Source organism: Anomaloglossus baeobatrachus, chromosome 5 (assembly GCF_048569485.1).
Source record: "Anomaloglossus baeobatrachus isolate aAnoBae1 chromosome 5, aAnoBae1.hap1, whole genome shotgun sequence".
In the NCBI taxonomy this organism is placed as follows: Eukaryota; Metazoa; Chordata; class Amphibia; order Anura; family Aromobatidae; genus Anomaloglossus; species Anomaloglossus baeobatrachus.
This window is the reverse complement of record NC_134357.1, coordinates 248168893-248183151: the sequence shown is the minus strand read 5'-3', so window position 1 is coordinate 248183151 and position 14259 is coordinate 248168893. Positions and strand designations below refer to the sequence as shown.

At 46.3% G+C, this 14259-nt stretch overlaps 1 protein-coding gene across 2 annotated transcripts in view; it reads left to right on the top strand.

Moving 5' to 3' along the window:
* LOC142311153 (uncharacterized) overlaps positions 1–13971 on the top strand; it is a 45108-nt gene extending 31137 nt beyond the window's left edge. For both annotated transcript variants that reach the window (XM_075349325.1, XM_075349326.1), the window contains 4 exons: positions 4745–4840; positions 8220–8405; positions 8495–8618; positions 12858–13971. In XM_075349325.1, the coding sequence (XP_075205440.1) occupies positions 4763–4840; positions 8220–8405; positions 8495–8618; positions 12858–13930 (1461 nt within the window). In that variant the 5' untranslated portion in view covers positions 4745–4762 and the 3' untranslated portion in view covers positions 13931–13971. The remainder of the gene's footprint in view (positions 1–4744; positions 4841–8219; positions 8406–8494; positions 8619–12857) is intronic.
* Positions 13972–14259: the final 288 nt, after the last annotated feature.

Genomic DNA, 14259 nt, shown 5'->3' with positions numbered 1-14259 from the left:
CCGGCTTGGGTAGAATCCTTCTCTAGGTCAATCTCCCAGTCTTTTGCCGACTCCATGGGACAGCTGTCCCGGACTTTGCTGAACATGCATCAGCCCCCTTCTCAGGGCGCCTCTGCTGCTAGGGCTCTCTCAGCAGAGCTCACAGAGGATTCTTCATCTGGTCCCAGACCCCGTCCTCCTAAAAGGAGACGCAGGGTCCCCTCTCCTTCCTCGTCCCGCGGCTCTGATTCACGAGCTGACTCGCAGGACGAGGAGGATGCCTTTACTGGGGGCTCGGACGCTACCTCCATGTGCCCGATTGATCTGTCCGAAAGTTACGCAGATGTTAGTGATTTGATTGCGTCCATTAATTCTGTACTGGACCTCAATCCGCCAGTATCAGAGGAGCAACCCTCTCTGGCAGAAAAGCACCAGTTTACCTTGCCTAAGAGGACAAGGAGTGTGTTCTTTACCACTCCAGTTTTCAGGCCACTGTGACCAAGCCTAGGGCCTGTCCTGACAAACGCTTCCCAAAGCGTGGTTCTGATGACCGTTTTCCCTTTCCACCTGAGGTGGTCAAGGAGTGGGCTCATTCACTAAAGGTAGACCCTCCGGTGTCTAGACTCTCAGCCCGGACCGTTGTATCAGTGGCTGATGGCACCTCTCTTAAGGATTCCACTGACCGCCAGGTTGACCTTCTGGCCAAATCTGTATATGAGGCGGCTGGGGCCTCGTTCTCCCCATCTTTTGCAGCAGTGTGGGCTCTCAAGGCCATCTCTGCTTCTCTAGAGGAGATGCATTCCCTCACCAGGGAATCTATGCCCGAAATGGTTGCCTTAACTTCCCAAGCTTCAGCTTTTTCATCCTATGCCATGTCTGCCATGCTGGAGGCTTCTCACCGCACTGCGGTGGCTTCGGCTAATTCCCTCGCTAGCCGCAGGATCTTGTGGCTTCGAGAGTGGAAGGCAGATGCTTCTTCAAAGAAGTACCTTGCTGGGCTCCCTTTTGCTGGATCCAGGCTATTCGGTGAACAACTGGATGAAATTATTAAGGAAGCTACTGGCGGGAAGAGTACTTCCATGCCACAAACTAAAACCAGGAAACCTGCCCAGGGTAGGAACCAGTCGAGGTTTCGTTCCTTTCGTTCCTCCAACTGGTCATCCTCTAAGCCCTCGGCCTCGTCCACTAACTCAGCCAAGGACCAAAAACCCAACTGGCGCACAAAGGCGCGTCCACAAAAGACCGCAGGAGCTGCTGCCACTAAGGCAGCCTCCTCTTGACTATCTGACCGCGCCAGCAACGTCCTTAGTCGGTGGCAGGCTCTCCCACTTTGGCGACGTGTGGTTTCAACACGTCTCCGATCAGTGGGTGCGGGATATCATCTCCCATGGCTACAGGATAGAATTCTCTTCCAGCCCGCCAAACAGATTTTTTCTGTCAACTCCCCCCTGCTCCAAGGCCGCCGCCTTCTCTCAGGCCGTGGCATCCTTGCAGGCCAACGGAGTAATTGTACCGGTTCCCGCCCGGGAACGGTTCAGAGGTTTCTACTCAAATCTCTTCCTAGTCCCCCAAAAAGGACGGTTCCTTCCGGCCCATCCTGGATCTCAAGCTTCTCAACAAGCATGTTCAGGTGCGACATTTTCGCATGGAGTCTCTGCGATCAGTCATTGCCTCAATGACCCAAGGAGATTTCCTGGCATCCATCGACATCAGAGATGCCTATCTGCATGTGCCAATTGCAGTTTCACACCAGCGTTGGCTACGTTTTGCAATCGGAGAGGAACATTTCCAATTCGTGGCTCTCCCCTTCGGGTTAGCCACGGCCCCTCGAGTATTCACCAAGGTCATGGCAGCAGTGGTTGCGGTTCTGCACCTCCAGGGGTTGGCAGTGATTCCTTACCTGGACGACCTTCTAGTCAAGGCTTCATCCAGCGCAGACTGTCAGCGGAGTGTCTCGCTCACTCTCGCCACTCTAACCCAATTCGGGTGGCTTGTCAATCTGCCCAAATCCACTCTGACTCCGACCCAGAGGCTCACGTACCTAGGGATGCAGTTCGAGACTCTGCCGGCACTTGTGAAGCTGCCCTTAGTCAAACAGCAGTCCCTCCATCTGGCGGTGCGCTCTCTGCTGAGGCCCCGCCGTCATTCCATCAGGCACCTGATGCAGGTGCTGGGTCAGATGGTGGCGTCAATGGCGGCTGTTCCCTTTGCCCAGTTCCATCTGCGTCCTCTGCAGCTGGACATTCTCCGCTGTTGGGACTAGCGGACTTCCTCCTTGCACAGGCTAGTGGCTCTGTCGCCACAGACCAGGGGCTCCCTTCAGTGGTGGCTTCGGCCCCTCTCTCTGTCTCAGGGACGCTCCTTCCTGGCCCCGTCCTGGGTGATCCTCACCACGGATGCCAGTCTATCCGGCTGGGGAGCGGTATGTCTCCACCACCGAGCACAGGGCACTTGGACTCCGTCCGAGTCAGCCCTCTCGATCAATGTGCTGGAAACCAGAGCTGTGCTTCTGGCTCTCCTAGCCTTTCACCACCTTTTGGCGGGCAAGCACATCCGAGTCCAGTCAGTCAAAGCGACAGCGGTTGCCTACATCAATCACCAAGGCGGGACACGCAGCCGCCTGGCAATGTTGGAGGTTCAACGCATCCTTCAATGGACGGAGGACTCCAAGTCCACCATATCCGCAGTCCACATCCCAGGCGTGGAAAACTGGGAAGCAGATTATCTCAGCCGTCAAACCGTGGACAGTGGCGAGTGGTCCCTGCATCCGGCAGTGTTTCAGTCAATCTGCCGCAAGTGGGGCACTCCGGAAGTGGATCTAATGGCATCCCGGCACAACAACAAGGTTTCCGGTTTACGTGCCTCGCTCCCACGATCCTCAGGCCCTTGCAGCGGACGCTCTGGTTCAAGATTGGGCAAGAGAGCTAGAGGGGGAAACACGTAGGACAGACGAAACTGGGACCAGAGTTCTGCGCAAGATTAGAATGGAGGGCCGTCGGGTCATCCTCATTGCTCCGGACTGGCCCAGGCGAGCTTGGTACCCAGACCTGCTCCATCTGTCCGTAGAGGTGCCGTGGCATCTTCCGGACCGTCCAGACCTTCTCTCACAAGGTCCGTTTTTACGCCAGAATTCTGCGGCTCTCAGATTGACGGCGTGGCTCTTGAGTCCTGGATCTTGACGGCTTCTGGTATTCCTCCTGAAGTCATCTCCACTATGACTCGGGCTCGGAAGTCTTCCTCGGCCAAAATCTATCACAGGACCTGGAGAATTTTCCTGTCCTGGTGTCGCTCTTCCGGCCATGCTCCTTGGCCTTTTTCCTTGCCGACCCTTCTGTCCTTTCTACAGTCCGGTCTGCAGCTAGGACTATCCCTCAATTCCCTCAAGGGACAAGTCTCGGCTCTGTCAGTGCTGTTCCAGCGGCGTATCGCCCGGCTGGCTCAGGTGCGCACCTTCATGCAGGGCGCGTCTCACATCATTCCGCCTTACCGGCGGCCCTTGGATCCCTGGGATTTCAATCTGGTCCTCACGGCCTTGCAGAAACCCCCCTTTGAGCCTCTTAGGGAGGTTTCTTTGTCTCGTCTTTCACAGAAAGTGGTCTTTCTAGTGGCCATAACTTCCCTCAGGAGAGTCTCTGATTTGGCTGCGCTCTCTTCGGAGTCACCTTTTTTTGTTTTTTTCATCAAGACAAGGTGGTTCTCCGTCCGACTCCGGATTTTCTCCCTAAGGTGGTTTCTCCTTTCCACCTTAACCAGGACATTTCCCTGCCTTCCTTTTGTCCGGCTCCTGTTCATCGCTTTGAAAAAGCGTTGCATACTCTGGATCTGGTGCGGGCGCTCCGGATCTATGTCTCGCACCGCTGTTCTTAGGCGGTGCACCTCTCTTTTTGTGCTAACCACAGGTCGGCGTAAGGGCCTCTCGGCTTCTAAGCCGACCTTAGCTCGTTGGATTAGGTCGGCCATATCCGATGCCTACCAGTGTGCCTCCCCCGCCGGGGATCAAGGCACACTCGACCAGAGCTGTTGGTGCCTCTTGGGCTTTCAGGCACCAGGCTACGACTCAGCAGGTCTGTCAGGCTGCCACTTGGACTAGCCTGCATACCTTTTCAAAGCACTACTAAGTGCATGCTCATGCTTCGGCAGATGCGAGCTTGGGCAGACGCATCCTTCAGGCGGCTGTCGCCCATTTGTGAAGTTAGGCTCCGCCTACTTCTCAGTTTTCTGTTTATTCCCACCCATGGACTGCTTTGAGACGTCCCAATGTCTGGGTCTCCCATAGGAACGATAAAGAAAAAGAGAATTTTGTTTAATGTAAATTCTTTTTCTTATAGTTCCGTATTGGGAGACCCAGCACCCTCCCTGTTGCCTGTTGGCAGTTTCTTGTTCCGCGTGTTATCACCGGCTGTTGTTGTAGACAGAGGCTCCGGTTGTTCCGGTTCTTGCTGTCTTTACTTGTGGGTGGCTATTCTCCTTTAGCTTTTGCACTAAACTGGCTAGATCTGGTTATCCAGGGGGTGTATATGCTACGAGGGAGGAGCTACACTTTTTAGTGTAGTACTTTGTGTGTCCTCCGGAGGCAGAAGCTATACACCCAATGTCTGGGTCTCCCAATACGGAACTATAAGAAAAAGAATTTACGGTAAGTAAACAAAATTCTCTTTTTTATACAGAGAAGCCCAGTTAAGCCCAAAGAGAACATGAATTCAAGCAACACATTGATTCTATGTTTCAGTAAGATTTTTTTTCTTTTATTGTTTCATTTTAACAGATATTCTACTTCTCGAAGATGGAGAAAGACAAAAGTCAAATGACTGACAGGATCCTAAACCTCACACTGGAGATCATCTACCTACTGACTGGAGAAGTGAGGGATTCAGAAATATGAACAGTTGACATTTTAATTTCTTAAAATAGTATTATTTGGCTAATAAATCCTATACTGCACATTTAGAAGATATTTTTTGGGGGTAGAGATGGGAGCAATATATTTAATCATAAATACTGATTATTCTACTGCCTCATGCTGAACTCGCAGTAAAAACTGTATGCATTAGTAAATATATCTTTCAGACCTAATAAAACTGGTGTATGTACTTAAGAAATTCATGTCAGAATGGTTGCATAATGGTTTGTAAAAGTTTAAATTAGACCCCCAACTCAGTGTGCCAGTTAAGATTTTTTTCTGTGTTCCTCCTCCCTGCTGCTGAAATCTCACACTACAAGCTGCAGCTGTGAGTCAAACGGTTAGTGGAGACTAAATAACAGAATAATTTCCCACTTTTCTGGACAGATAAAATGCTTGTATTAATATCAGAAGTGAACAGTCATTATGAAATGGACTTTCTAATAAAGTACACTGGTGTCATCAGGTCTAAGAGATTTTAATTGTAATTAGTGATGGGCGAACTTACAGATAACCAGGATCGGCGGGACTAACCGGATTTAAAAAAAAAAAAAAAAAAAAAAAAATGGAGCCGGCCCGGAATTGATCCCAGATATAAATGTCCATGTAGACCAGAATCTGGCGCTGATAAAGGGTGGTGGAAGAGATAGGGGGATTACAGCAAGCAAGCTATACTAACCGAGTCTTCGGCGCAGCTGTAACTGCTTCCCAGCCCCTCATTCTCGTCCCCGGGCCGCACACTATCGCTCATGCTTATGCACCGCTTTCTACGCCCACCGGCAGTCCCTATGTATGTGATTGGTTACTGCCTGTACGAGTTTGTCTGGCTGCAACCAATCATAGACCCTGTCTGCAGGTCACTGTAGATTGGAGTAAAAATAAATAAAGTTTGGCTCAGGGCCCCCTCATGTTATGATACACAGCTCAGATAAAGCATACGGCTACAGGCTGCAGCCCCCAGCCATGTGCTTATCGTGGCTGTGTATCAAAATAAGAGGAACCGCATGCAGCTTTTTTTTATTCAATTATTTAAATAAATAATTTGAAAAAACAACATGCAGTCCCCCCTAATTTTGACACCCAGCCATGATAAAGCCCAACGGCTGGGGGCTGGTATTCTCAGGCTGGAGAAATGCATGCTTATTGGGTCACCCAGCCTAAAAATAACAGCCTAGAGCCACCCAGAATTGTTGCATCCATTCGATGTGACAATCTCGGCATTTTTCCCGGCTCTTCCCAATTTGCCCTGGTGCAGTGGCAATCGGGGTAATAAGGGGTTAATGACAGCTCACAGCTGCCTTTAATCCCTAGATTAGGAATGGGGAGGCTCTGAGACCCCCCCCCATTACTAATCTGTAAGTCAGAAGAAATAAAATACAAAACAGAAAAAATCCTTTATTTGAAATAAAATACAAAAAACACCCCTTTTCACCTTTTTATTAACCGCAAAAACACCCAGGTCCGATGTAATCAACATGAGGTTCCACGACGGTTGCATCTCTGCTACATCTGATGTAACAGCGAGCGGCCATTAAAAAATTACTGCCCGTTGTGAGTTTCTGGCAGAGAATGAATTAGCAGCAGCAATAAGTGGTAACTTCACTCACGTTATTTGCGGTCACAGTTGGAAGTTCCTGAAATGTCTGCACCGAATTTCAGCACCAAATTTGCATCTCCTGGCAGAAAGGTGCACCAGAACAACGGTCAAAACTGTTTTGTTGGGGGGGTTTTGTTTAGTTTTTGGTTTTTTGTTTTTTTTTGGGGGGGGGCATTTTTAGGCCAACAGATGCAGACTTGGTGATTACATTTTTACACCTTATTCATGAACCCAATCCACACCTCCTGGCAAAAAAATGCATCACTACCTCATCATACCTCATGCAGTAGTAATGTGCTGTTGTTGTTGTTTTGGGTTTTTTTTTTGTTTTTTTTTTGCCAGGAGATATAGAATGGGTGCAGGAATATTCTGTAGAATTTTCACCACCAAATCTGCATTTCTGGGCAAGAAAGAGAGATGTAGGTCTGTGAGCTCGGTCACCTGGAGTCAGGTTACCTGGGATCACAGGTGGAGGGCAGTGGGAATTTCCAGCTGTGACCTTATTGCTCATTCATTCTCTGCCAGAAGCTCACACTGGGCGGTCATGTTCTATGACCTCTTGCTGTGACTTCAGATGTAGCAGAGCTGGAATTGTCGTGGGACCTTATGTGGATTATGTCGGACCTGGGCGTTTTGGGTGTTAATAAAGGGATTTAAGGGTGTGGTTTGTTTTTTCGCATTTTATTTCAAATAAAGGATTTTTTCAGTGTTTGTGTTTTTCTTTTCACTTACAGATTAGTAATGGGGTGTCTCATAGATGCCTCTCATTACTAATCTAGGGCTTAGTGGCAGCTGTGAGCTGTCATTAACCCCTTATTACCCCGATTGCCAGTGCCACAGGGCAATCGGGAAGAGCCGAGTAAAGTTCCAGGGTTGTCACATCTAATGGATGTGACAATCTGGGGTGGCTGTTGGCTGTTATTTTTAGGCTGGGGGCCCAATAAGTATGGGTCTCTTCAGCCTGAGTATATCAGCCCCCATCTGTTGGGCTTTATCATGGCTGGGTATCAAAATTGTGGGGGGGGGTGTACTGCATACGTTTCTTTTACATTATTTAAATATTTTTATAACAAAAAATAAGCTACTTACAGTTTCTCTTATTTTGATACACAGCCAAGATGAGCGCATGGCTGGGGGTTGTAGCCGTGGGCTTTATCTGTGTTGGGCATCATACTATGGGGGTACCCTACACCAATGTATTTATTTTTTTTTTCCCTTTATTTAGTTTTATACCACAATAGTGACCCGCAGACAGTCTGTGATTGGTTGTAGTCAGACATACTGTCATACAGGCTGGGTGTGCGTCTGACTGCAGCCAATCACAGACGCGGGGAAAGCAGTGCATATGGATAAGCGATAATGAGCGGCCCTGGAAGAAGAGTGAGAGGTTGCGTGAACAGTTACAACCGCTCCGGAGACTCGGTAAGTATAACGTGTTTGCTTGATTCTTATTTTCTTCAGTTTTTCCTTTATTTTTTATTTGCCAAGTTGCTGGACCCGGATCATTACACGGAGTTCCCTGAGAACTCCTGGCCCGGCACCCGGATACTTTTGAAATCATGCGGATCCGAACTTTTACATTCCAGGTCTGGTCATCACTAATTGTAATAATAATGTAATTTGCAGTACGCTGGTTGTATTGTGAATTCTGGTGCAGGCGAGCTGTCAATAATATTATGTCACCATAGATTAGTTTTGTTTTACTTCCCTCCTTTAAAAGCTCTGTATTCTGTAATTATCTAGGACTATGTACCTGCAAAGAAGTCAAGTGAGCCTGTCACACCAAGCAACTCTCATGTGTCAGGAGGACTGAGCAGGACCCAGAGCCCTAGCACTATGTCTCCTACTCACTCAAGGAAACCGGAGAAAACCAATGATGAGAAGATCCTAGACCTCACCAACAAGATCATTCAAGCGCTTACTGGAGAGGTGAGCGATGCTGGGAATACTGGGACAATATATAGCCATGCTCATGGATGATGATGTGTCTGGATGATGTGTACTATTGTATACGACAGGTTCCTATAAGATGTCAGGATGTCACAGTCTATTTTTCCATGGAGGAGTGGGAGTACATAGAAGGACACAAGGATCTCTACAAGGATGTTATGATTGAAAAGCACCAGCCCCTCACATCACCTGGTAAAATGGCTGCGTATTGATGTTGAGTTTTGATTTGTGTCAAGTACGCTAGTAATGCCGTCTTTTAAATTGGAATCTGACCTCATCCAGATCTTCTTGTTCAGGTAAAAAATAGAAGGCAGTAGGCTTATGTCAGAGAGAGCGGTTTTATTAAATTAAAGCAGTATGTAATCCTTTTCTTTATGCCCTTCCACATGGTTAATTTTGGCATTATTGTAGCATGCATCAGAGGAAGGTGTAAGCCTGGTTCTAATTTGGTGGTGCGCGTACTAGGATGACTGTAGGAAATACCATAAAAGCCCAAATTTAAACCCATGGAGATCTGGCCATTTTTTGCTTCACCTTTCAAGAGCAATACCCTAATTTTGCAGTTGACATGGCCATATAAGAACTTTCATCAGTGTGAAGAGTATACAATTTTAAATGACGCTATTTATTCATTGGAAACAAAATTCCAAGTTGGGTTAAATTGGAGGGAATAATGTCAATTCTGCAGTTGTTTTTTGACTTCTGTTTTTATGATGTTCACTGTGTTGAACAAGGGCTACCGCATTAATTTTACGGGGTTTTTTTTTTTTTTCTTCATTCACTACTTAAAGGGAACCAACCAGCAGGATTTTCATATATAAAGTAAAGCCAGTGCTATACTGGAGCTAGGCTGCTGAATGTAACCATACCTTTTTGTTCTGAGATTGGACGTTTTATTTAAGAAATATGTGCAAGTAAAGTTCCAGCAATGTACTGCTATTTGATTGACAGGTGCAACAGGAAGGGAATCTGTGGGTCGGGTCTTGCTAGCTATTCCCACCCTTGTGCCGGAATTAACGTTTATGATGGTGACGGCGAGGAAAGGGGCGGGAGTAGTCTGCACAACTTTATTCACATATTCCCTTCCTGTTGCACCTGTCAATCAAACAGCAGTGAGTTGCTGGAACTTTACTGGCATATATTTCTGAAATAAAACAGCCCCCCCACCCCCCCCCCTAAAAAAAAACAAACAGCGATTCTACAATTTTTTTGGGATTTTATTTTTTTTTCCGATTTCCACGTTCACGGTATAGGATAAATATTTAAAGTGGATACGGATCCCTTAAAATTTTTCACCCTGTTTCATTGCAGCCATTTGGTAAATTCAAAAATTCAAATAAGTTGTTTTTTTTTCTCATTAATATACACTTTGCACCCCATCTTGACAGAAAAAAACAGATGTGTAGAAATCTTTGCAAATTTATTAAACAAGAAAAACTGAAAAATCACGTGGTCATAAGTATTCAGACCCTTTGCTCAGTATTGAGTAGAAGAACCCTTTTGAGCTAGTACAGCCATGAGTCTTCTTGGGAATGATGCAACACGTTTTTCACACCTGGATTTGGGGATTCTCTGCCATTCTTCCTTGCAGATCCTCTCCAGTTCCGTCAGGTTGGATGGTGAACATTGGTGGACAGCCATTTTCAGGTCTCTCGAGAGCTGCTCAATTGGGTTTAGGTCAGGGCTCTGGCTGGGCCAGTGAAGAATGGTCAGAGTTGTTGTGAAGCCACTCCTTTTGTTATTTTAGCTGTGTGCTTAGGGTCATTGTCTTGTTGGAAGGTGAACCTTCGGCCAAGTCTGAGGTCCAGAGCACTCTGGAAGAGGTTTTCTTCCAGGATATCTCTGTACTTGGCTGCATTCATCTTTCCTTCAATTGCAACCAGTTGTCCTGTCCCTGCAGCTGAAAAACACCCCCCTAGCATGATGCTGCCACCACCATGTTTCACTGTTGGGATTGTATTGGGCAGGTGATGAGTAGTGCCTGGTGGTTTTCTCCACACATACCGCCTAGAATTAACACCAAAAAGTTCTATCATCGTCTTATCAGTCCAGAGGATCTTATTTCTCATTGTCTCGGAGTCCTTCATGTGTTTTTTTGCAAACTCTATGCAGGCTTTCAGAAGTCTTGCACTGATTTGAGGCTTCCTTTGGGCAACTCTGCCATAAAGACCCGACTGGTGGAGGCAGCAATGATAGTTGACTTTTTGGAACTTTCTCCCATCTCCCTACTGCATCTCTGAAGCTCAGCCGCAGTGATCTTGATGTTCTTCTTTACATCTCTCACCAAATCTCTTCTCCCACGATTGCTCAGTTTGGCTGGACAGCCAGGTCTAGGAAGAGTTCTGGTGGTCCCAAACATCTTCCATTTAAGAATTATGGAGGCCACTGTGTTCTTAGGAACCTTGAGTACTGTAGAAATTCTTTTGTAACCTTGGCCAGATCTGTGCCTTATTACAAGACTCATATATGTGATAACAACTAGGGAATAACAAAATACATGCACATAGACTATCCCTATAAAACTAAAATACTTTATTAAATCACTTAAAACCACACCGTGATTACTAAAAGTGCACAGGATAGATTGCTAGCCCTCAATAGCTGCACCTATCTGTGCACTGCCTTACAGCGGGGGTTGGCACCCTAAAAATGCGATGTGGCTCCCCCATTCCGCGACGACTTTCCCTGCTGCCCCTTAAGTCCCTGCCAGAAAAAAGGTGCAGTGCCTAAGATAAGTGCAACAAATAAATTGGTGTGGCAGGTGGACAGTAGGGAGGAAAATTCAAAAACTTATCTCATTGATATGAATAAAATAGTAATTTCAAGCGTCAATGCGTTTCTCCCAGATGTGGGTTCCTCAGGAGGCCAATAGTAAACTACAATGGTGGTTCAGAAAAACCCTCTGTAGCCTGATGGCTGATTCAAAGAGGGGATCCTGATGATAAATAGCACACTGCAGACCCAAATAGTGCTGGTGTCCAAGGGAAAAACTCCCTATTCAATGAGATCATTGCCTTACCTTGCCACAATTCTGTCTCTGAGCTCCTTGGGCAGTTCCTTTTGACCTCCTGATTCTCATTTGGTCTGACATGCCCTGTGAGTTGTGAGGTCTTATATAGACAGGACTTGATTTGGAAAGGCACACACCTATCAGTTTAATTAAACTCAGCTGGACTCCAATGAAAGAGTAGAACCATCTCAAGGAGGTGCACAAGGAAATGGACAGCATATGACTTAAATATGAGTGTCTGAGCAAACGGTCCGAATACTTATGACCATGTGATGTTTCAGTTTTTCTTTAATAAATTTCCAAACATTTCTACATTTGGTTTTTTTCTGTCCAGATGGGGTGCAGAGTGTACATTAATAAGAAAAAAAAAATGAACTTTTTTTGAACTTATCAAATGGCTGCAATGAAACAAACAGTGGAAAATGTAAAGGGGTCTGAATACTTTCCATACCCACTGTAGATAATTTATTCGTTCAGACAATTACACTGTTAATTTTGTGATCAGTTTTTTGCTTTTACAATATGCAGTCCATTGTACAATTACTGGTCCTTTATAAAGCCCGCTCCATTGTGTGTTCATAGGTGTTCTAATATGGCAGAGACAGGGGCCTTCACTAAGCATCTGGCTGCCATGATAACCCATCAGCACCCCTTTATCGCATTGCTGGGGGGTGTTACCTGTTAGACTCTCACTTTCTTCCACCTTTCTAACCCCTTAAATGCCTCAGATTAAGGCGGGCTTTGCACATTACGACATCGCAAGCCGATGCTGCGATGTCGAGCGCGATAGTCCCCGCCCCCGTCGCAGGTACGATATCTTGTGATAGCTGGCGTAGCGAAAATTATCGCTACGTCAGCTTCACATGCACTCACCTGCCCTGCGACCGTTGCTCTGGCCGGCGACCTGCCTCCTTCCTAAGGGGGCAGGTCGTGCGGCGTCATAGCGACGTCACACGCAAGGCGGCGGAGGGGCGGAGATGAGCAGGATGTAAACATCCCGCCCACCTCCTTCCTTCTCATTGCAGCCGGGAGGCAGGTAAGGTGATGTTCCTCGCTCCTGCGGCTTTACACGCAGCGATGTGTGCTGCCGCAGGAACGAGCAACAATATCGTACCTGTCGCTGCACCGACATTATGGAAATGTCGGAGAATACACCGATGATACGATAACGATGCTTTTGCGCTCGTTCATCGTATCAAAAAGGTTTTACACACTATGACATCGCAAGTGACGCCGGATGTGCGTCACTTTCGATTTGACCCCACCGACATCGCACTTGCGATGTCGTAGTGTGAAAAGCCGCCCCAAGTCTAAGTGGTTAAATTGTTGCAATCTGCTCTAATATAGCACAGTGAGCACAGTATGGCTGCTTTTATACTGCGTAAATTTGTATGTTACTCTTATTTTCTTTTCGCCAACAGATAACTATAAACCCAAGATGTCTCCTGAAGAATTTCACACTACTTTTCATTCCCCTTACTACATAGGACCGAATAAGAACTTCAGTAAGTCTAATCTGAGACCTGAACTGTTGACATTATATAAAACAATCGAGAGACCTGGAAAATCAGTAAGTGACGAATGGGAAGACTCTTCTTCTAGTGAGGACGATTATTTTCCAGACAGTGACCTTTACATACACACTCAATACACAGCTACTGATGGCCAAGCCACAGATTCTGACTCCAGTGATGAAGATGTAATTTATATATCCACACAACAAACGCAAACAAAGCGTCCTTCTTTATTTAGGAGGGAAGAATTGATGCCACGAGATGGAGCAAACCTCTTTCATGTCTATAACCCAAGAGCTTTAGCCTACAGACCAGCTCCTATTAAACAAATTCCTAAAACTAACATCAACACCCAGAAAATGAATGCCATGTTATTAAAGTATGGTGAATTTAACAAGAATTTTAACATTAAGAAGCCAGCTCCTCCACCTCCTCGGCAGACTTTACAAATGACGCGGAGGCTGTTCACTTGCACTGAGTGTCCAAAGGTTTTCCCTAGTAACGCCGAACTGACTAGGCATTATCGAGTCCACAGGAGAAAGAAACTGACATGTTCTGATTGTGGAAAGCTTTTCCCATACAAGTCACATCTGGTTAGACATCAGAGCGTTCACACAGGAGAAAGAGCCTTTGTATGCCCAGAATGTGGGGAGAACTTCCTCTGCAAGTCCCACCTGGTGACACATCTAAGAACCCATACAAGAGAAAAGCCTCTCATCTGTCAAGATTGCGGTAAACATTTCTCTTGTAACTCTGCTCTCATCACTCATCGGAGAATACACACCGGAGAGAAACCTTTTGTTTGTCCCATCTGTGGGAAGGCTTTTGCTCAAAGTTCGAACCTTCTCTCACATCAGAGAGGTCACACTGGAGTGAAGAAGTTCATCTGTCGGGAATGTGGCAAGAGCTTTGCTCAAAAAAATGACCTGAACAGACATTTGAAAATCCATAGAGGACAAATTGCTTTTCAACATATGTAGAGATTTTTGATTATAAATAAAACCTGTTAATCTTTCAAGTACTTTTAAGTTGTCGTTAATTTTATGTAGTTGAGAATAGACGTTTTACTTGATTACCCAACAATGCAGTGTTAAGCTAAAGATACAATGTATCAGTGTTCAGATTTTAAGATCTCCTGTATAAGACTGGGGCTATAATTGGAAAAAAGAGTAGGTCAGGACTAGCATAGAACTTTTTGGTGTACGGTATGTGTAAATGTTACTTACCATATTTTTCGCTATATAAGACGCACTGGATTGTAAGACGCACCCCAAATTTAGAACAAAACAAGGTGAAAAAAACAGTGGGT